This window comes from Oncorhynchus tshawytscha, linkage group LG02 (assembly GCF_018296145.1).
Source record: "Oncorhynchus tshawytscha isolate Ot180627B linkage group LG02, Otsh_v2.0, whole genome shotgun sequence".
Taxonomy (NCBI): domain Eukaryota; kingdom Metazoa; phylum Chordata; class Actinopteri; order Salmoniformes; family Salmonidae; genus Oncorhynchus; species Oncorhynchus tshawytscha.
In genome coordinates, this window is record NC_056430.1 from 22,927,363 (window position 1) to 22,951,255 (window position 23,893).

The 23,893-nt window shown below is 39.6% G+C and overlaps 1 protein-coding gene across 4 annotated transcripts in view; it reads right to left on the minus strand.

The window, feature by feature from the left end:
• Positions 1-1,795: 1,795 nt before the first annotated feature.
• Positions 1,796-23,893, minus strand: part of LOC112219258 (chemokine-like protein TAFA-1) — a 258,312-nt gene continuing 236,214 nt past the window's right edge. The window contains exons 4-6 of one of the 4 annotated variants that reach the window (XR_006078592.1): positions 15,077-15,201; positions 12,402-12,492; positions 1,796-3,104 (exon numbers count right to left, since the gene is read on the minus strand). Coding sequence is in view for 1 of the 4 variants with exons in the window: in XM_024380426.2 (XP_024236194.1) it covers positions 3,087-3,104; positions 15,077-15,201 (143 nt within the window). In the remaining 3 variants the exon portion in view is untranslated. Of the gene's footprint in view, positions 3,105-10,587; positions 11,349-12,401; positions 12,493-12,572; positions 13,649-15,076; positions 15,202-23,893 lie in introns of those variants that run through there. The other 3 variants (XR_006078591.1, XM_024380426.2, XR_006078594.1) reach the window with 3 other exon arrangements.

The window sequence follows — 23,893 nt, forward strand, 5'->3', positions numbered from 1 at the left end:
CAGGATCATTTTCCTGCTGTAGCAAACTGGTTCAAATTAAGATCCTACATCTGTATCCGACTGTGTGATTCTGACAATACCGCAGGGAGATTGATGTGTCTGTCGGTTTAATACCTTCTGTGACTGTTCAGTGAGGAACCAAATGGCACAAAAAAAAGATGCATTTCTAAATGACAAATATACACAAGTGTGGCTGTAGGGCGATCAGACAACTCTGCATCAACAGATATAGCTGGTGGAGTGGGGAGGGGTTGATATTAAAAATCATCAGGTATTTTCCCTGGAAAGATATTGGAAATCTTTATTCTAATTGCATACATTTATTGGATGTGCTATTTTGATAAATTCTCTTTGGCACCAAGGGTGTTTTGTAAATTAACAATCAGAGATGAATTTGTGTGTGTGTGCGTGTTTGAGCATGTCTGTTTGTACGTATATTTCCACCAGTCATGACTGGTGTTGTTGACGTGTTGTTCACTCAGACGAATGGTAGAGTACATATCTGTTCATACTATAGATGGAACTTAAAGGAACTAATGAATGTACGCACCACATATTAAGACAGAAAATCTACATTCAAACAGTAAACTTTTAGGAAAATGAAACATTTCATTCTGATAAGGCTGTATGTATATCTAATTGGGGTGCTGCATGTCTGTTGAATGTGGCTAATACTTTCTCAATGTCTTTTTCAATATCTCCATTGGAAAGTCTTTCAGTAGCTAGGTTTCCCTTAACTTGTCCAGTACATTTTTGTCGACATTTAGAATGTTCGCATAGAAAGTACTCTAGATGCGACAATTGCATGCCACAGTGCGTTTCCAGTGTACTGCCATGTGGCAAAAAACAGCTGGACATAATGACATTACGGGAGGTAGCCCGTAAAAAGCCAGCATGAATAGAATGCAAGAAATGACTAATATTTGCCATATTCTAATAATTCTCATGCCTACTTATCGCCACAGTCCCTGCCATTGGAGTCATGTAGACCTAGTAGAGACCTGAAACAATTTGATGGTGAAACTTTAAATTGCAATGTAAAGCAATTCAGGCATTATTGAAAGTCAAGGCAATCTTTGTCTTGCAAAGAAACATTATTTTTCCAGTTGAATAAATGGATTTTGCAAGCAGTAGGCATTTACAATTAAATGTGGCGTAAAGTTTTATAGTTACATGACAACATCACGTGCCCCGCGTACCTTCAAAATGATTCAGAAATCATATTTTATTCAAAAAACACAGTTTCCATCATCATTTGTTGCAGTAAGGACACTGTCGAACTGATAAAAATGTATTTGATCTTTAGAATATGTATCCTACGTCTGCCATTACAAATGTTGCATTGCTTTTTTGGGAGACATTGCTTTTGTCAGATAAACCTGGGTCAATGGAAACCTGCCTACTGTGTCAGTGTGGAATCTACACACAACAACCCTGCTGGTCATCTATGAACGTCTGAACATCTTGGCCATGTGCTGTTATAATCTCTACCTGGCACAGCCAGAAGAGGACTGGCCACCCCTCAGAGCCTGGTTCCTCTCTAGGTTTCTTCCTAGCCACCATGCTTCTTTTTTTCTTTTACCTTTATTTAACTAGGCAAGTCAGTTAAGAACAAATTCTCATTTACAAAGACGGCCTGGGAACAGTGGGTTAACTGCCTTGTTCAGGGGCAGAACAACAGATTTTTACCTTGTCAGCTTGGGGATTTTATCTAGCAACCTTTCGGTTACTGGCCCAATGCTCTAACCACTAGGCTCACCTTATACATCTGCATTGCTTGCCATTTGGGGTTTTAGGCTGGGTTTCTGTATAGAACTTGTGACATTGGCTGATGTAAAAAGGGCTTTATAAATACATTTGATTGATTGACAGCCAAGTCCACACTCATTCTCCATAGCAGACACAGGAAATGAAATAATAACAGGCGTTAACTCTCAGATACTGGGCCCAGTTGCACTGTTATCTCTAATTTAGCACAGAAAAGAGGACGTGGATCGCTGTTGATTATAGTTTGTTTTGTTAGACAGTTCTGTACAGTGTTTTTATCATCTTTACAGAAGCTAAAGAGATTCCTATCTTCCAAGTACATCACTGAATGGTGAATAAGACCAATACTTTCTCATGATGATCCGGTAAGGCTATTCCAGAGATTCTCAATACAAGCAAACACTGTAAACAGTCCTATACACAGAGAGGAGATTCAACCACTACCTTTGACTAGAAATTCACTGTACTTCATAATCAGGGACAGAAATGAAGAATCCCACAAAAGGATCTCCGTGCAGAATATTTTGTTTACTGTATAAGGGAGCCCACATACTCTTTTTATATGTACTGTATTTATATATGTATATATACACAAAGCATCTTACGTACAAAGAAAAAGCTCCAATGAATTACATAGAGCATGCCAACAAAGAAGACTTCTGACTGACATGTCAATCATGGACAGTGACTGTGGGCCCCCGGGTTGACCCCTGTGACCTCTCAGCGTCTGTTTACTCAGCGCTCGTTGTTGTTCCTGCGGCATTGTGTTGCGTAGGCAGAGTGAACAGCAGACAGGGTCACTGCCCAGGCTCCACACAGTCACAGGAAAGCTGGCATGCTGAGATGTCGCTTCTAAGATGGATGCCGTTGACAAGGATGATGAAATAGGTAAAAGCAATCCCCACATAATGTCCCTCCAATGTGCCACTGATCCTGTAGGATCCCCTGCTCAGTAGCACTGAGTCTCAGTGAGGATCATCCAGTTTACCTTTGGGGAGGCGTTAGTGTTTTCAAATAATGTTTTTACAACATCTAAATAACCCCGGCTAAGCTGTTTTCGTTTTGAAGGGGAGAAAAAAAGAGTATTTGGGAAATTGGCCATGGTTGTTCTCGTAGAGTAACACCGACGTGAGGCTCATTGATCAAAAAGGGGATTAGTCTGGTCTAAAACCCTTGGCACCACGCTAGCAAAGCTGTTTTATTTCAGAGGATATCCTTTTTGCGGTCACAGGTAATCCAGTCAGTCGTCGTTGATGTAATGGTTTTAGTCCATTTGGAGGGAGGGGATCCTGGCTGGGAGCCTGCGAGGGAACTCTTTGTTAGGTCCTGGGATGAATCTGAAACACACAGGGAAGAGAAGAAGAGAAACACATACACTTAGATAGAACACAGGCATAGAGACGTGTGAGGATTACACCCAGAAGAATTTCTCCATTCCACGTGTCTTTTGAACTGAGAGGCTTTGTACAGCCCATCTCTCTCACCTCTCCTCTGCTGTTATTGCAACACAATCTCACACTCAGTTTGTGCAAATATGTGCAAAAAGTGTTTCAGCAGATTTCATGCATTTTTGTGTGGTTTAATTAGTGTGAGACTATTAAAAAAATGTGCGACTTAACTTGTAGGAAATGACACATTTTTGTGCGACTTCATTCATAGGAAAAAATGTAATTGTGTCCCACATTTATTTATTCTTACGTAGCCTTATTTTATTTTTACTAGTCCCAATGTTGTTTTCTATGCTTTCAGTTAATACTTTGGGATACTGGTGCTATGTTGGATTTTATGAGGGTTGCTAGATTGAAATAAAAAGCTGTATTTGTCTGTGTTTTTTGTATCAACGAAGGTATTTGATTGGGGAATGGGGATACATTTAAATAATATGTATTTATTTATTTTACCTTTATTTATACAGTTTTTTTTGTATCAACGAAGGTATTTGATTGGGGAATGGGGATACATTTAAAAAATATGTATTTATTTATTTTACCTTTATTTATACAGGTTTTTTGATTGGGGAATGTATTTAAAAAATATGTATTTATTTATTTTACCTTTATTTATACAGTTTTTTTTTGTATCAACGAAGGTATTTGATTGGGGAATGGGGATACATTTAAAAAATATGTATTTATTTATTTTACCTTTATTTATACAGGTTTTTTTGTATCAACGAAGGTATTTGATTGGGGAATGGGGATACATTTAAAAAATATGTATTTATTTATTTTACCTTTATTTATACAGTTTTTTTCTCATTGAGATAATATCTCTTTTCCAAGAGAGACCTGGTCCAATAGCAGCAGGGGGAACAACGTTTCAGACAAAACAACTTACATACACTAACACAACATTAAACAAAACTATAAACACACATACAGTACAACAATTACATATTACATTGAAAACACAAACATATTGACTAAAAACAGCTGGCCGAAAAACAATTACACTCTTCTATGATATATACATCAATCAAGTGTTTAAACTCCACCAACGAAACTAAAAACAAAAAATTTCAGGAGAGAATTCCAGGACCACAGTGCTAAGTAACTAAAACTATTTCTACCATGACCTGTTCTCATTTTTGGTACTGTCAGAAGCAAATCAGAAAGGGACTGTAATTTATATTTATTTACTGACCTGACTAAAAAAGAACAGAGATAAAATGGCATTTTACCCATTATGGCCTTATAAATCAGTGTATACCAGTGTTTAAGCGTATGCAAGGTCAATGACGACCAGCCAACAGCACTGTAGAGATCACAATGATGTGTTAGACGTTTCCGATTTGTAACGAACCTGAGGGCTGCATGATACACTGAATCAAGTGCTCTCAGGGTAGTGGCAGTGCTATGGCCAGACCTAAAACCTGATTGCATTCCATTTAAGATTTTCTTGGAAGTAGGTCTTTAGCTGCCTACTAAATAAGGACTACAGTACCTTTGACAGTACAGACAATTTTGATATGGGTCGATAGTTGTCAAGTAGCGAGGGATCTCCACCTTTCAGGAGAAGCAGTACAAAAGCAGATTTCCATAACTTGGGGATTTCCTTAACATCAAGCATAAGGTTAAAAATACATGTTAAGGGGGAGCAATGATGTCTGCGGCTAGGTGTAGGAGGCGGGGGTCTAGTTCATCAGGGCCAGGGGATTTTTAAAATAAATTTCTTTCAAAGCTTTACACACTTCTGAAACAGAGAAGGATGAAAAGAAGAACCTGGTGAAGGAGTGCACAGGGGTGTCAGGTAAATTCATAGGGGGCTCAATTATAACTTTGACCTTTTCAAATAAACTGCCTGCATCTAAAATGGAGGTTCTCTCAGTTACAATCTGTGTGTCGACCAACAATTGTGTATCTTTTCTGCACTCCAAACCCTTTCCCTACTTGCCAAAATTTGGATGGATTATTTAAATTTTGTGAAGTAGATTTCAGGTATTCAGCGTTTTGCTAAACTCGCATTAACATCTGCTAACCATCTGTATGTGACAAATAAAATTGATTTGAGCTAGTGGTCTGCTTTCAATTTACGGATCATAGCCACACCCATATTTCGAAGAAGTTTAAAAGCCATCCAATCATCTGCCAAACCAGTCCCTCTTGCTTTAGCCCACATAGCATTTTGTTCCCTTATGATTTTTGTAAGTTCCTTAGTAAACCAAGGGTTCTCTCTGCCCTTAATCCTGAACTTTTTAAAAGGGGCATACTTATTGCATACTTCCTGGAATGCATTGTGGAAGTAAGAAAAGGCTAGTTGAACATCAGGGATTAATTCCATTCTATTCCATTCAATGCTAGATACATCATGTAAAAACCCTTGAATATCAAACCGCTTCCAGTTTCTTTTCGTAATAACATGTGGAGATTTCTTAGGAATTTTACCATCTCTCGCACAGTGATTACTTATGTCGTTTGCAAAAATACCAGAAGCATTCAAACGATGAGGAGTATTGGTTAAGATCAAATCAATCAAAGAGGATTTCAGAGGATATTTTAAATTCAACCTAGTTCCACTGTTGACAATCTGAGTGAGATTACAGGTATTGCACAGCATTTTAAGTTGATCAGAGGTAGATGTTAGCCAGTCCTGATTCAGATCACCCATCAGGACAAACTCAGAATTGACATTCTGTGATAACAATTTGAAAATACAATCCAGAGAGCCAACAGTGCAGATGGAGGTCTATAACAGCAAGATACAACAATATTTAAAGATGAGCCAAGGTTTTGGTTCAAAGACAGATATTCAAATTGCTTAGGTTTAGTAACAGAAGTCAGAACGACCATAGAGAACTTGTCTTTTACACATATAGCAACACCACCACCCTTAGATTTACGATCTGTACGAGAAACATTGTAACCATTTATTCATGATGGGAAGTAATTCATAAATATATTTGGGGAAACCAACTGCATGGTATTTGCAACTATAAAGAGTCTGGACTACGATAAATTAAGTAATATCAATGCAGTTAAACAGGTTCATGTAAAATAGTTAATTGTGTTGGCTTACACTTATGGCACTTCCAAGGCTGTTTCATTATAATTTTTATGGTCGTGTCAATCATGTTATGTACTTAGGCTATTGTAACAAGGCATATGTCGGCATTGTAGGTTTACTGCCTCTGCTCAGAGGCCTACCAGGATTTAATGGCAACGGCCGTTGGAGCTCACCTCACCACATATGAGCCCTGGTTAAAGTCCCTGTTGCAGCTTTCACTTTCTTCTGCTAGATTGGTGGCTGCGTTGGGATCACATCCAGCTCACGTCTAGTTATGTGATCTAGTGGTGGGAAGCATTCTGTTTTTCCACATTGTGTTGGGTATATCTAGTGAACAATGGCTAAGCAGCAATGGGCATGACAGATAGAAGTAGTCACTACAGGTGTGATCAAGCCTTACATCAAAGTTGCCTGAAGCTGAATGGAAAGTGCTATGCCCTTACCAGTTATTCAGAAGAAAATCCTCTGTGAATGTCTATTTTAAATACATGTACTTACTAGTGTGGACCTTAAACAAAGACATTCTACACATTTATGTAGACCTGTTTAAAGTGTTATTACAACCATGGTGTTCTTTTGTTACTGAAGCTTATACATCTAATAACATGACAATGATCCACATCACATGGGTAGACAAATAATGGAAGTGTGTTAAGCAAAAAAACACAACTATGATTTTTTTATCCATACTGTTCTGATCTAATGAGATGGATGTAGGATTGGCCTAGAATCAAGGCTTTTCCAAGTCATAAAGGACTAAGCTAGGCCCTTCTTGGTTCTCACTGGCGAAGACTTAACTCAAGTTAGGGGTTATATGTCAGACTCTCCTACATAAGTTATACCCCAGAGGTTGTAAATAAACCCCTTTTAAGGTGATATAACTTGTATCATTATTATAGGGCTGTGAAACCCATAGCCGAATGGCTTCACAATGAACATTTTACACAGGAAATTGCAGTTGACATTGAACATAGCTTGGTTAGGGTATTTAATTAATTTCAGACTCTCCTATGCCACTATTCCTAACATCTTATACCACATAGGTTGAAATAAACCCTTTTTAAGGTGATATAACTTGTATCATTATTATGTGAAACCCATAGCCGAATGGCTTCAGAATGAGCATTTCTCACCATGTATTTACGGAGAGCAATTTCCATTTTATAACAGGTAGTGCCCATTTATTTACAGTAGTGTTGAGGAATTATTGCTTTCTTCAGTGGAAATACAGAATATGTATAAAAACGCCAAATATACCAAAAGCTAAATCAAGCAGAGATTTATGACTATTCAACCATGTTCATCATTACTGAAACATGCAAACTACAAACATTTAACAAGTTTAAAGATAATGAATACATTATGTTATATACTATATACAAACACTTTATTAGAAATAATTCATAGAAAAGTCAAGAGTTGGCTGTAACATGAGTACAAACAGAGTGTGTATATGTGTATAAGGGTTGCTGTGCGTGTGGGTGTATTATGGTGTGTAATATAACTTACCATTATAAAATGTATCCCCATTCCCCAATCAATACCACCATTTTTTTAGCAACCTGGCAACCCCAATAAAAATCGACAAAGCCTTGAACAAAATGCATTTTGAAAGAAAGTATGTAATGTACACAAAAAAAGTGAAGCATTATGAAGAAAATTGTGTAATGTTGGCTTCATGAAATGTGAAATGAAGAAAATGGTGTAGGCCTACTGTTGCCTACATGGAAAAGGGCCTTTCTGACTACAAGTGAACCAGTATCCCAAAGTATTAAGTGAAAACAAGCATAGAAAACAGTATCGGCATTAATAAAAAACAAAACAATGTAAGGCTACTATTACATTAGAATTATTTTGGTGACAACCTGGTTGATTAACAATATTGGGTTGTTATTTATATATATATAAATAAATGTGGCAGTGTAGGACAACATTGCCCATCATGCATTACTCTAATAACTTTATTAGATTAAAAGGTTGTTTCTGAAGTTTTCCCCAAATAAATGTGTTTTCCTGTGAATGAAGTCGCACAAAAATGTCTGTATTTTTTAAGCCAAACAAAAATGCACAAAATCTGCTGAAATACTTTTTGTACACATTTGCACAAATTGAGTGTAAGATTGTGTTGGTTATTGCTAAAAAACAGACAGATTTTGTGAGCATAAACAACATTGAAACTGAGGTACATTCTCATCCATAGGATAGCGGAGTTTCAGTGCAAAAAAACCTTGGTGTGTTTCCATTGTGTGTATGTCTGCTCTGGGTAACATCACTGTGGTATATTTTGGCCTGTTATTTCACACTGCTTTGCCCACGATCAATGTCCTGGAACAGCCTGTGCTTCCTCTAACAGAACCAGCCAATCACCTCACAAGGCTTTCAGTCTGTCTGTCTGAGCCCAGTGAAAGGACTTTGGTCCCGCTAAAAGGGATATAAGCCTGACTGTCTTCCTTTTGATTTTAGTTCAACAACTCTTATTTAGTGTCAGTAGTGAATCTGGCTGGATTTCAATGGCACATTGTGCAGCCCTCAGACAGCTATTGAAGACTTGGCTTTTTAGTCCCAAGGCTGAACAAAGTTGTCAATACATTCATGAAATAGACTACACAAACTTTACTTACTGCATGCCTTTTGTCTTTTCTTGGTTATACACACACCATGTTTTCTAAGGTTGACAGTGTGCCTCAATATATAATCTAAAAGTTAATGTCTCCTAAAAAATGTGATATATTTGGTATTTCTTCAAATGCTAATTTACAGAACAACATTCACAGCAATCTATCTCATTAAAACTGTGACGCTCTCTGCTGTTTTCCTAAATCCTGTGTAAGAACCAGAAATGAAGACAGAGAACAGGGTACCTTGCACATTGTGGGGCTAGTTAAAAACCCAAACCCAGTGGCTCTGGTTTCTCCCTCATACTGCTCACACTAACATTTCCATGCACTGGTCTCTGCTATTGGCAGCCAGCTGTGTGTGTGATTGAGACAAGGCATAGGACCCTGGGGGACCCCTTGGGCCCCTGGGCACAGCTCATACTGACAGGTCTGTGTGGTAATTTGGAGATAGAGGGAGTGGATGGTGAAATGATGTGGAGTTTGATAACTTTTCTCTCTCACAGGTCAGACTGCTCATGTTGTACTGTAAGTGGTCCTGTGCTGATCTACTGATCTGTTACCTTTTTTCAAAGTCTGGAGTGATATAGGGGCGGCAGGGTAGCCTAGTGGTTAGAGTGTTGGATTAGAAACCGGAAGGTTGCAAGTTCAAACCCCTGAGCTGACAAGGTACAAATCTGTTGTTCTGCCCCTGAACAGGCAGTTAACCTGCTGTTCCTAGGCCGTCATTGAAAATAAGAATTTGTTCTTAACTGACTTGCCTGGTTAAATAAAGGTAAAAAAATATATACAGTTTTCACAACCATAAAGGAAAGCCTGACTTACTGTACCACGAAGACTCGATCATGTCCATTCAAATGTAGTTTGACTCTTTTCTCTTTACCACTCTCAGAAAAAAGGATGCTATCTAGAACCTTAAAAAGTCTTCTTCGGCTTTCTCAATTGGAGAACCCTTTTTGGTTGCAAGTACAATGAACCCTTTTGGCTTCTACAGAGGGTTCTACCTGGAACAAAAAAAAGAGCTCTACCTGGAACAAAAAAGGGTTCTCCTATGGGGACAGCAGAGGAACCCATTAGAGAGTAGAACGTCCCATGTGTTCTCTCCATCTTCCTTCTGTACAGAACCAGCCCCTCTTGTTAGAAAGCTAATCGTTAAGCCCTAGTAGGTCCAGCATTTGCATCATCTCTTTCAACCAACAAATGGCAAAATGGCGCCGTGTTCCAGCAGAGTGACCTCTACAATAACCAGAGCAGAAGCAGGTTGCCATTACGTCTGCATCTCCCACAGAGAGACAGAAGAGAGACAGACCGAATCCCACAGAGGTTTGTTACACTCAACACAGGAAACTATATGCAAATGCTGTCATTTCAGCTGTCGTCTGTTCCATCCCCTTCTGTGGAAATGAGCAGAGCAGCAGCAGGTAGGGATGGATTGGAGAAGGATTTTCAAACTATTGCTTTTTTTTCTGTTAGAAACTAAGCCCTCTGCATTCTAATTTACTAGCCACATTAAAATGCAATTTACTCAGACCTCAGTAAGTAAAAAGAGCCAAGGACAATTGCCTTTGCGAAATAATTTAGACATTCTCTCTCCTTCTGTTTTTCGTTAAGTGCTGAACACTTCTACTCCATTTGCAGAGCAACTCCTTTGAAAAGCAATGAAACACCCTGACGGAACAGAAAACTCCAGACAACAACAACATATATCAAGATCAATTTAATGTGACATTGACAATGGGTATAGAACAAAAAGAGTAGAAGAAAGTAGTACCGTCCACATTACATGAACCATGTGGATGGATAGTTCATGTAAAGTGTTACCAAACAAATATGGGACGTGGAAAACATGAGTCCTTGGTGATGATCATTTCTTGTGTGGAGTGTTTTCGATTGATTGTTTTATGATTCCCCTTATTCAACACATTTGATGGTGATGCATCTGCTGGCAGGTAACTTTGCTCTGATCAAGCCTCCCAGATGGGATATATCCTGCTGTTGTGACTGGCTCGAAAAGGTGCCTTCTGTTACTTCTAATAGACAACATGTGGCTCTTGAAACAGCAATGTAAATACTGAATCTGAATACTGAGGCAACAGCTAGGAAACTCCCAAAGTCCTGGGCTAATAGACTTATAACTATCTGGTCTGGTAGGGATTCTTGATAATATTGAAGGCTTCAAATAACTAGATAATTTTAACAAAAGGGGCAGGTGGGCAGAATGATGAGATTTCTCATTTCACTTTCTTTTGCTCTCTCCCTTTTACTTGTAATTGTCAACAACATAATTGTATGGTGGGAGCAGAAATGGATGGATCTATTTAGCCAGTGGAGCAGGTAATGTGGCTCTATGCTGGGCTTGTGTTTTGGTGGGGTCTCTCCCCACTTCCCTTCACTGTGACTTCCTCATACAAAAGGCCTGCCTTGTCTGATGCTGATACAGAACAGGCAAGCAGGGCTCCCTCTCTGAAAGACAGAAAGAAAAAAGACAAAAAACAAGGGTATCAGACACTCACTTTGGCAGTGTCTTACTTTCATGCCAATTAAAAAATGGTAAGCTGATGTATTTATGTGTATGAGTTGGTGTGTATGTGTGCCTGATCGCATTTCACTGAGAATGTTAAGAGAGAAATTAAACCCTGCAGGTGAAATTAAAATTAAAAAAGGATTTACTGGGGTGTAACAGAACAAATACAGATGAGGTTATCTGCCCTCAATGCAGAAAGAATGAAAGATGTTGATTAAACCAGAGAAATGCAGAGAGAGAATAAAACCCTTTTATGTTGTCTATTGTCTATGCTGTCCACTGATAGCTGCCCCCCCACCCCATCAGAGGCAGATCAGGACATAAAGCAGTCTGATGATAAGAACCCACACAACAAGAGCGGCACCCAAGAAAACACACATGTGCAGGCATACAAACACACACACAAACGCACGCACAAACGCACGCACGCACACACAGTCATGTCCAAAATCAACACATCAGACTGGGGATGGCAGACTAGGACTATGCACTGTAATCTAATTCACACAGTGCCCAGTAGCAAAACAGGACATGAAACAAAATGAGTGAATGGACGAGAGAGAGGGACTGGTCCTACTATTACACACTGATCCGACCACGACAGAAAGTGGTCAGGGCTGGACCTGTGTCTCTGTGTCTGTGTCTGTGTGTACATGTTTGTGTGTGTGTTTGCATGCATGTGTGTGTGTTGACAGCTGGCAATGTATGTCTTTTTATTTCTTAGACATTTTTTAATTTATTGACAAACATGATTTTGATTTACTTGTGTTGCATGTGTTATACTATAATTTGCAGTCTTGAGTGGGAGGGAGAGTGCAGCATATTTGTGTCAAGCCTGCCTACTCATGCACAGCATGTAAACACACACACTTGATTATTTTCCCTGAGTATGTGGGTTAATGAGAAATCAGTGAACATGAGTCAGTCAGTCCCACTCCCATAGTTGTGTTTGAAGTGAAGTGCACATGAAGAAAAGCTGGAGAGAGACTAACCTTTACAGAAGCAAGAATGCAGCTCAGTTTCTGTTGAAGCATCCTCTGCATTTTGCTTCCAGAGCTAAAAAGGTGAGTATGGCGCAGTGTTCTGCAAAGAGAGGGTCAAGAGAAAATGTTGACGTGTATATTTAGGAGTAAAACCTTTAGTAGAGACTTTGCCTTTCTTACCCTAATGTACCAAACAGGATCCACTCCTATTCACTGATATGAGTCTAGATCACTTCTCAGTACTGCACATACTAACTGATTCCTATGAAGAGTATTTAGGAGAGCCGTTCTCAAACTTCTCCTCTGGGACCCCCAGACATGTCACAATGTTGTTGTAGCCCTGAACTAGCTCACCTGATTCACATACTCACCTGATTCATCTTGATGATTAGTACACAAGTTGAATCAGGTGTGCTAGCTCTGGAATTGATCAAATACATGGAACAACTGGGGGTCCCCAATGAGAGGTTTGTGAACCACTGATTCAGGAAATATTCTTGGCAACAAGAAGGTTCCTCGAAGGTCACATAAAACTTATGAAACACTTTTCACTTTTTTGTCCAAAGAATGCATTCAGAGATGCATTCTTAAAGTTGGCTTTGTACTGTATCAGAGCGCTTACCTTGACAGGCTGGCAAAATCGTACCATCCGGTCAACTTCTTTTCACTTTTAGGGTGGGGGCTTGGAATAGTAAAGTAGTATAGACTGTGTACTGTATAAGCATGCGGGACAACCTTGAAAAGCTCTGTGTGGTCTAACCTGCCCTGGCTGTTCCTTTCACTACAATCACATTAGTCTCTGTTTCTATTCAAAGTCATGGTTACGAATCACTAAGAGAAGGGGGAGGCAGCACTCGGTCTGGGGAGTCAATCGAATGAATCCAAATCTGGCGATCAACCTGTCACGGAGTGTTAGATGGGCTTGCTTCAGGGACATTATTCCTTTTATTATTTTCATTTCTTATGGTGGATTTTTCATCTTGTTTTTTATAAACTGCCTGGCAGTGGAAATATACAGTACTTGCTCTTAGCTAAGTTTATATTTCTAAAGAGATTAACCCTCAGGCAAAACCAGGATGTTTCTCACTGCTTTGCTTACACTTTTCTGGCACAGGTCATTAGTGCTTACAGCTTAAAAACCCACCTCACGACAAAGAAACACAAGAAAATACAAAAGTATGTGGACACCCTTTCAAATGAGTAGATTTGGCTATTTCAGCCACCCCCGTTGCTGACAGGTGTATAAAATTGAGCACACAGCCATGCAATCTCCATATACAAACATTGGGAGTAGATTGACCTTGAAGAGCTCAGTGACTTTCAACGTAGCACCGTCATAGGATGCCAACTTTCCAACAAGTCAGTTTGTCAAATGTCTGCCCTACTAGAGCTGCCCCAGTCAACTGTAAGTGCTGTTATTGTGAAGTGGAAATGTCTAGGAGCAACAACGACTCAGCTGTGAAATGGTAGCCCACACAAGCTCACAGAACGAGACCGCCAAGTGCTGAAGTGTGTAGCGTGTAAAACTCATCTGATCACCATGCGCAGTGCTAAGCGACTGCTGTAGTGGTGTAGAGCTCGCTGCCATTGGACTCTGGAGCAGTGGAAACACATTCTCTGGAGTGATGAATCACGCTTCACCAACTGGCAGTCCGATGGACGAATCTGGGTTTGGCACATGCCAGGAAAACACTACCTGCCCCAATGCATATTGCCAGGTCTAAAGTTTGGTGGAGGAGGAAAAATGTGGCTGTTTTTTATGGTTCGGGCTAGGCCCCTAAGTTAGGGAAATCTTAACGCTATAACATACAATGACATTCTAAACGATTCTGTGCTTCCAACTTTATGGCAACAGTTTGGGGAAGGCCCTTTCCTGTTTCAGCATGACAATGCCCCCGTTCACAAAGCGAGGTCCATACAGAAATTGTTTGTTGAGATAGTTGTGGAAGAACTTGACTGGCCTGCACAGAGCCCTGACCTCAACCCCATCGAACACCTTTGGGATGAATTGGAATGCCGACATCAGTACCCGACCTCACTAATGCTTTTGTGGCTGAATGGAAGCAAGTCCACGCACCAATGTTCCAACATCTAGTGGAAAGCTTCCCCAGAAGAGTGGAGGCTGTTATAGCAGCAAAGAGGGGACAAACTCCATAGTAATGCCTATGATTTTTAAATGAGATGTTCCACGAGCAGGTGTCCAGATACTTTTGGTAATGTAGTGTATGTCATGTGTCTAGTGCATGCTTTATTTCTGTTTGAGTTTGAAAATATATGTATTTTATATCAAATAACAGGAGACGATTACCCAAATTAGAGTAATGGGACAGCAGATGAGATCCTACCACAGTATATCAGTAGATGTACTAAATAATTTCCATCAGAAGTGTCTTGTCCAACTATGGTCAATCAGGTTCTAGTTAGCGCCTGAGAGGTTGTTTTCTAAAGGTTGTAGTTAAGTGAGGCCTCCTCACCACGTCTCACTTAAATAACAGATTCACATAGCTTATCTATCAAAATCTATAGCCATTGTGAGAGTAACTTGTGAGAGTAACTTGTGTGTGTGTGTGTGTGTGTGTGTGTGTGTGTGTGTGTGTGTGTGTGTGTGTGTGTGTGTGTGTTTGTGTGTTTTTGTGCATGTGAATGTTTGAGTGAGTGACTCTAGTGCCAGTGCAGAGTCTCACCCTTGTGGTCTTGATCTTGTTCCCAGAGGAGCACATCCATCCAGAGTTATCAGGCAGAGTCTTACACTCCTCTCCCTCCAAACAGGGCTCCATCTCACACCACCACTTCCCAATCACAATGGACGCTGCCGGCGGGAGAGAGACACATAGAGAGAGAGGGCTGAGTTCACCCTGTCATCACGCACAGATACACTGTCACACACAATTAGGGTTGTTAAGCTACTGGTAGTTTACCATAGTTAAAATAATCTTCAGTAATTTGGGTAATTAACAGAAAATCTATGGCAATCTACAGTATCGTAACTTTGGTAATTTACACTTGAATAACTTATTCATATATAGCATACATTTTTTCTATCCTTGTCCATTTTGTCCATGAGTTTCTAGTAGATAGACCATATCATTCAAGAGGAAATGACCTAATTAATGAAAAAAGCATCTAACCAACAATGGCATAATTTTCTCTTCCAACTATCAATGTTATTCACAACTGCCACCATTTTGACGCCAAAACATTGACGGAAAAAACATACTGACAGTCAAATAAATAGTGTGTAAAAAATATACTGTATAGAAATGATATTTCATGCTGAAACCCTCATACTAAACACCAATGGTATACACTACGTTGATGGTTTACATACAGTACCAGTCAAAAGTTTGGACACATCTACTCATTTAATGTTTTTTAAATGTATTTTTAATAACATGACAGCTTTACACACTCTTGGCATTCTCTCAACCAGCTTCATGAGGTAGTCACCTGGAATGCTTTTCCAACAGTCTTGAAGGAGTTCCCACATATGCTGAGCACTTGTAGGCTGCTTTCCCTTCAACATCTCAATTTGATTGAGGTCGGTGGATTGTGGAGGCCAGGTCATCTGATGTAACACTCCATCACTCTCCTTCTTGGTGAAATAGCCCTTACACATCACAGATGGGATGGCGTATCACTGCAGAATGCTGTGGTAGCCATGCTTGTTAAGTGTGCCTTGAATTCTAATTTCATCATTGACAGTGTCACCATCAAAGCATATTGACACCTCCTCCTCCATGCTTCAATTGTGGGAACCACACATGCAGATATCATCCGTTCACCTACTCTGCGTCTCACAAAGGTGGTTGGAACCAAAAATCTCAAATTTTGACTCATCTGACCAAAGGATAGATGTCCACCGGTCTAATGTCCATTGCTCGTGTTTCTTGGCCCAAGCAAGTCTCTTCTTCTTATTGGTGTCCTTTAGTAGTGGTTTCTTTGCAGCAATTCAACCATGAATGCCTGATTTTCGCAGTCTCCTCTGAACAGTTGATGTTGAGATGTGGCTGCTAATTGAACTCTGTGAAGCATTTATTTGGGCTGCAATCTGAGGTGCAGTTACTTGCCGATTTCTGAGGCTGGTAACTCTAATGAACTTATCCTCTGCAGCAGAGGTAACTCTGTGTCTTCCTTTCCTGTGGCGGTCCTCATGAGAGCCAGTTTCATCAAAGCACTTGATGTTTTTTTCGACAGCACTTGAAGAACCTTTCAAAGTTCTTGAAATGTTCCGCACTGACTGACCTTCCTGTCTTAAAGTAATGATGGACTGTCATTTCTCTTTGCTTATTTGAGCTGTTCTTGCCATAATATGGATTTGTTCTTTTACCAAATATCTTCTGTATACCACCCCTACCATGTTACAGCACAACTGATTGGCTAAAACGCATTAAGAAGGTAAGAAATTCCACAAATTAACTTTTAACAAGGCACACCTGTTAATTGAAATGCTTTCCAGGTGACTACATCATGAAGCTGGTTGAGAGAATGCCAAGAGTGTGCAAAGCTGTCATCAAGGCAAGGGGTGGATACTTTGAAGAATCTCTAAAATATATTTGGATTTATTTACCACTTTTTTGGTTGCTACATGAGTCCATATGTGTTATTTCATAGTTGTGATGTCTTCACTATTATTCTCAAATGTAGAAAATAGTAAAATTAAGAATAACCCGGGAATGCGTAGATTTGTTCAAACTTTTGACTGGTACTGTATATAAAATCCTTGAAAGATACCAAAATTCTGGTAGTTTACTGGTAAACTTTGAAGGTATCCAATAATATACCTTCTCTTTGCAACCCTACACACAATATGGCACACAGGCGCGGGCGCAGACACAAACACAATGAGGGAAAATACAGCCCTTCAATATGGTGAAAAGGTCCTCAAGCGAACAGTCTGGTGATAAGACCCGTACATATTTCTAAATGATTGTTTTTTCATTCTTCCTCGCTCAGAGCATTTTGTACCGTTTCTGAAATGAAACTCACTGTTGACAATAATGTCTGCCCAAACAGTGATTAATCATTATTTTGTTTTAATATAGCAACATTGCATGAAGAGGCAGTAATCTTATTTTTAATCAAAAGTAATTGCCTCTCATTAACATCTACAAAATACGTCCTCTAGCTATTAGACAAAACAAAACACCAAGATGTGTGCGTGTTTATGTGTGTGCGTTTGCCTGTACCTATTGTTGGTCTATTCAAACCTATACATTCAAACCTATAAAGTAAAGTATATACTTTGTGTCGTCCATGTATCTTGATGCTTCTGTTCCCAGTCACAGATTTGTTTTATATAGAACCTCTATTCCCATTGAAAGCAATGAGCCAGAGTATGTGTGGTATTTGTCCTGCATGATCTTATTTTCTCCCATAAAATTACTTGTACTATATGTACTTCAAGCTGCCAAGAAGGCATCATTATTCTCTCTTTAACTGGATAGGGTTGGAAGGTTACATGGATAGGATTGGAAGGTTAAATGTCAAGATGTCAAGATAGACATTCGTTTTTCAAATTCACATCCTGTTTCACCTTTTTTGGCAAAAAATGCTGCAGTCGGCGTAACCAAGGTTACAGGGAAGCAAGTCTCTGTAAGCACGTCTTCACTTCTTATTATAAAAAAACACAGGATACAGTGAAGTTCCTGTGCATCATTGTACACACTGTAGCAATATACATATGGAGAGAGAACAGGCTGAACTGTAGCCTACTCTCTCATACACTGAGAAGAACAGACTCATACATTGACTGCATTGGCTTAATAGAGACTGCTCAGTGAAGTATTAGCAATCCCCAGGCTTACCATCCTCCGCTTTCTCTGAAGACAGCCAACCATCCTCTGAAGCTACCAGAGCTAGCAGAGCATTCACTCCCTCCGCATACAAATCAAACACACGTTGACCTCTACGCTCCCCCATTGCTGTTCACAACATAGAGTAATTAATTACCACACTCTCATCCATCATGATCTCTCACTCTTGGCTTCACTGAATATGCATCCCATCTTAATGACACAGCAATCCCATGTGTGATGGGAGGAAACATTATCTCACCTTGCAATCTATCACAGTCTTTCTGAGATGCTGTGATCTTTGTGTTTGTTTCCATGTTATTCTGTGATCTCTGTTGTTAAGTCTAGATTCCTGGATATTACGAAATGTGTACTGCATGGGTTGGTACTGGAACCTGTTCTCTTTACTATTTATATATATATTAAACTGTTAATATTCATCTGTTGACCAGGCTATGTTAGAGCTGCAATCTGACATTGTTACCTTACAAAAAGCCCTGGTTGATTTAAAACTTGTACTTAATGCGGGCTAGACTAAATACAGTTGAAGTCGAATGTTTACATAAACCTTAGCCAAATACATTTAAACTCAGTTTCACAATTCCTGACATTTAATCCTAGTAACGATTCCCTGTCTTAGGTCAGTTAGGATCACCACTTTATTTTAAGAATGTGAAATGTCAGAATAATAGAGAGAATTATATATTTCAGCTTTTATTTCTTTCATCACATTTCCAGTGGGTCAGAAGTTTACATACGCGGAGAGTGAGAAGATGTTTGAGGATATGATCCGCTCCATCGAGAGAATGAGGTCAGAGGTGACAAAGATGATTGGCATCAACGAGAATGCTGCATTCAACCAAATTAGTATTTGGTAGCATTGCCTTTAAATTGTTTAACTTGGGTCAAACGTTTCGGATAGCCTTCCACAAGCTTCCCACAATAAATTGGGTGAATTTTGGCCCATTCCTCCTGACAGAGCTGGTGTAACTGAGTTAGGTTTGTTGGCCTCCTTGCTCGCACACGCTTTTTCAGTTCTGCCCACAAATTTTCTATAGGTTTGAGGTCAGGGCTGTGTGATGGTAACTCCAATACCTTGACTTTGTTGTCCTTAAGCCATTTTGCCACAACTTTGGAAGTATGCTTGCGATCATTGTCAATTTGGAAGACCCATTTGCGACCAAGCTTTAACTTCCTGACTGATGTCTTGAGATGTTGCTTCAATGTATCCACATAATTGTCCTGCCTCATGATGCCATTGTAACAGTTTTCCTCCTCTTCTGACACAGAAAACAACTACCCACCAACACCAGCTGGGAACAGGCTACCTATGTATGGTTCACAATCAGAGACAACGATTGACAGATGCCTCTGATTGGGACCCATACCAGGCCAAACACACAGAACAAACATAGAATGCCCACCCCAACTGACCAAACTAAAATAGAGACATAAAAAAGGAACTAAGGTCAGGACGTGACAGCCATCTATTTTGTGAAGTGCACCAGTCCCTCCTGCAGCAAACCACCTCCACAACATGATGCTGCCACCCCCATGCTTCACGGTTGGGATGATATTCTTTGGCTTGCAAGCCTCCTCCTTTTTCCTCCAAACATAACGATGGTCATTATGGCCAAACAGTTCCATTTTTGTTTCATCAGACAAGAGGACATTTCTCCAAAAAGTACTATCTTTGTCCCGATGTGCAGTTGCAAACCATAGTTTGTCTTTTTTTAGCGTTTTTTGAGTAGTGGTTTCTTCCTTGCTGAGCGGCCTTTCAGATTATGTCAATATAGGACTCGTTTTACTGTGGATATAGATACCTTTGTACCTGTTTCCTCCAGCATCTTCACAAGGTCCTTTGCTGATGTTGTTCTGGGATTGATTTGCACTTTTTGCACCAAAGTAAAATCATCTCTAAAAGACAGAACGCGTCTCCTTCCTGAGCGGTATGCGTGGCGGCTGCGTGGTCCCATGGTGTATATACTTGCATACTATTGTTTATACAGATGAAAGTGGTACCTTCAGGCGTTTGGAGGTGGACCAGACTTGTGGAGGTCTATAATTTTTTATTGTGGAGGTCTTGGCAGATTTATTTTGATTTTCCCATGATGTCAAGCAAAGAGGCACTGAGTTTAAAGGTAGGCCTTCAAATACATCCACAGGTACACCTCCAATTGACTCAAATGATGTCGATTAGCCTATCAGAAGCTTCTAAAGCCATGACGTAATTTTCTGGAATTTGCCAAGCTGTTTAAAGGCACAGTCAACTTAGTGTATGTAAACTTCTGACCCACTGGAATTGTGATACAGTGAGTTATAAGTGAAATAATCTGCCCGTAAACAATTGTTAGAAATATCACTTGTGTCATGCACAAAGTAGATGTCCTAACCAACTTGCCAAAACTATGGTTTGTAAACCATGTTTGGGATAGGGGGCAGCATTTTCACATTGAAAAGCATGCCCAGAGTAAACTACCCGCTACTCAGGCCCAGAAGCTATATATATGCAGATTATTAGTTGATTTGGATAGAAAACACTCTGAAGATTCTAAAACTATTTTAATGATGTCTGTGAGTATAACAGAACTCATATGGCAGGCGAAAACCTGAGAAAAATCCAATCCGGAAGTGGGAAATCTAAGGTTTGTAGTTTTTCAAGTAATTGCTTTTTGAATATACAGTGTCTATGGGGCGATATTGCACTTCCTAAGGCTTCCACTGGATGTCAAGTCTTTAGAACCTTGTTTCAGCATTCTACTGTGAAGGGGGAGAGAATAAGAGCTGTTTGACTAAGGGGTCTGGCAGAAGGCCATGAGCTAAGTCAGGCGCACGGCCGTGAGAGCAAGCTGCATTTCCTTTTCATTTCTAAAGACAAAGGAATTGTCCGGTTGAAACATTATTGAAGATTTATGATAAAAACATCCTAAAGATTGATTCTATACATCGTTTGACATGTTTCTACGGACTGTAATAGAACGTTTTTGACTTTTCGTCTGGACTTTCGTCTGGACTTGCCTTGTGAATTTCAATTGATGAACTAAACGCGCTAACATAAAGGAGGTATTTGGACATAAAGATTAACTTTATCGAACTTAACAAACATTTATTGTGGAACTGGGATTCGTGGGAGTGCATTCTGATGAAGATCATCAAAGGTAAGTGAATATTTACAACGCTATTTCTGACTTCTGTTGACTCCACAACATGGCAGTATCTGTATGGCTTGGTTTTGGTCTCTGAGCGCTGTACTCAGATTATTGCATGGTGTGCTTTTTCCGTAAAGTTTTTTGAAATCTGACACAGCGGTTGCATTAAGGAGAAGTATATCTTCAATTCTATGCATATCACTTGTATCTTTTATAAAAGTTTATGATGAGTATTTCTGTAAATTGATGTGGCTCTCTGCAAATACGCTGGATGTTTTCGAGGCACAACATTACTGAACATAACGCGCCAATGTAAACTGAGATTTTTGGATATAAATATCAACTTTATCGAACAAAACATACATGTATTGTATAACATGAAGTCCTATGAGTGCCATCTGATGAAGATCATCAAAGGTTAGTGATTCAGTTTATCTCTATTTCTGCTTTTTGTGACTCCTCTCTTTGTCTGGAAAATGGCTGTATGTTTTTCTGTGACTTGGCGCTGACCTAGCATAATTGAATGTGTGCTTTCGCTGTAAAGCCTTTTTGATATCGGACATGATAGGTAGATTAACAAGAAGTTAAGCTTTAATTTGGTGTATTGCACTTGTGAATGTATGAAAGTTAAATATTTAAAAAATATATTTTAGAATTTTGAGATCTGCATTTCAGTGGATATTGGCTAGGGGTTCCGCTAGCCTTAAGAAGTTTTTTAACAAGAAATTTGTGGAGTGGTTGAGTGGTTGGTTAATGACTCCAACCTAAGTGTATGTAAACTTCTGACTTCAACTGTGCATGTTGTTTTCTAGTTCTCAGAAGAATGTTTCAGATGGACTACATATTTATTAATTGAACGGTTCTCTCATTGATCAGGTTCCTGCCTTCAAATATCTGTGCATTTGGATTGACAAAACATATGGTTGAGCTAGTTAAAAATATCCCAATTTTTTAAAATAGATCTTGCCACTCCCTAAATAGCCAGAAAGCAGATTGTACAGTCAACTTTCCTGTCAGTTCTTGATTATGGTGAGACCAGATTGCAGCAGCCACTACTCTTAAACCTTTGGATGCCGTCTACTATAGCGCCATTCGTTTTATCTCTGGTTACAGTTGTAATACTCACCACGGCATCCTGTATCTAAAGGTTAGCTGGTCATCATTAAAGTCCCATAGATCAATTCATTTTCCCCTTTTTGATTAAAAAGCCCTACTACCATTACCTAACTTCATTGCTAACGTATAAAAGAATGAGCTACCAAACCCGCTCGCAGGATTGGTTTACTGTTGAGTTCCCTCTGGTCTCGGCCAATTCCTCCTTTAGTTTCAGTGAATCACATTGTTGGAATAACTTACAAAATTCCTTGCATCTTGATTCCCTGGTGCCGCTAGGGCAGTTTAGGACTCTGGTGTTGAATTAATTCATTGAGGAGTGCAGTTGTTTCATTTGATTGTAGTGGTTTATTTGTTGAAATTGTGGTGTTGAGGTTGTGCCTTGTGGTTATTTTTATTTTCTTGGTTTAATTGTAATGCAAATTGTTCTTCCTATGGTGAGAATATCATTGGGAACAAGACCCTGGTCTCAATTGGGCTACGCTGAATAAATACAAGTTCAGAAAATAATACAATTAATTATTTTAGCCAGGACTAAGCAGGACAAACACCATCGTAAAAAATTTAAAAGCCTGGTGCTCCAGGCGACATGTCTGATCATTTTCAACAATTGATACTCTGCCACTTCCTGTGCTGCAATGAACATGTTTTCCATTAAGCTACTTTTTTTGCTCTGACCAGAAACACCTGGAAACTTGTTTTTCATTATACGAGCAGCAAGAAGGATTTATATTGAACACTTTGAATGCAGAATCCTCTCTAAATTGAAAATGGTAAAGTAATACCTGCAAAGTAAGAATCAATCCTTTGGAATGGAAAAGAGAGAGAGACAGATGGAGAAAGGAGAGAGAGAGAGAGAGCGAGAGAGAGAGAGAGAGCGAGAGAGAGAGAGAGAGAGAGGGGGTGAGAGAGCTGAGATTAAAACGCTGCCTCACGAGAGGGGTTGAAAGATGAGCTGTAGTTTGCATGACAGCAAAATGGTATTTACTATACTCCACGCCACACTGACTTCTCCTTACACTGTGTGCTGCAAAATATGCACTGTCATTTCTATAGGGCCAGCCAATTGTATATGCCTGTCAAACATCTCTCAGGGACACTAACCCCTGACCACATTATAAGCAGCATATGGCTTTCTGTGCAAGGGAATTAAATAGTCCAGAGTATCATGTCTACAGCAGTAATAATACAGACAAGATGTACACTACATGACCAAAAGAATGTGGACATCTGCTTGTCAAACATCTCATTCCAAAATCATGGGCATTAATATGGAGTTGGTCCCCCCTTGCTGCCATAACAGTCTCCACTCTTCTGGGAAGGTTTTCTGCTAGTTTTTGGAACATTGCTGCGGGGACTTGCTTCCATTCAGCCACAAGAGCATTAGTGAGGTCGGGCACTGATGTTGGGCAATTAGGCCAGGTTTGCAGTCGGCATTCCAATTCAT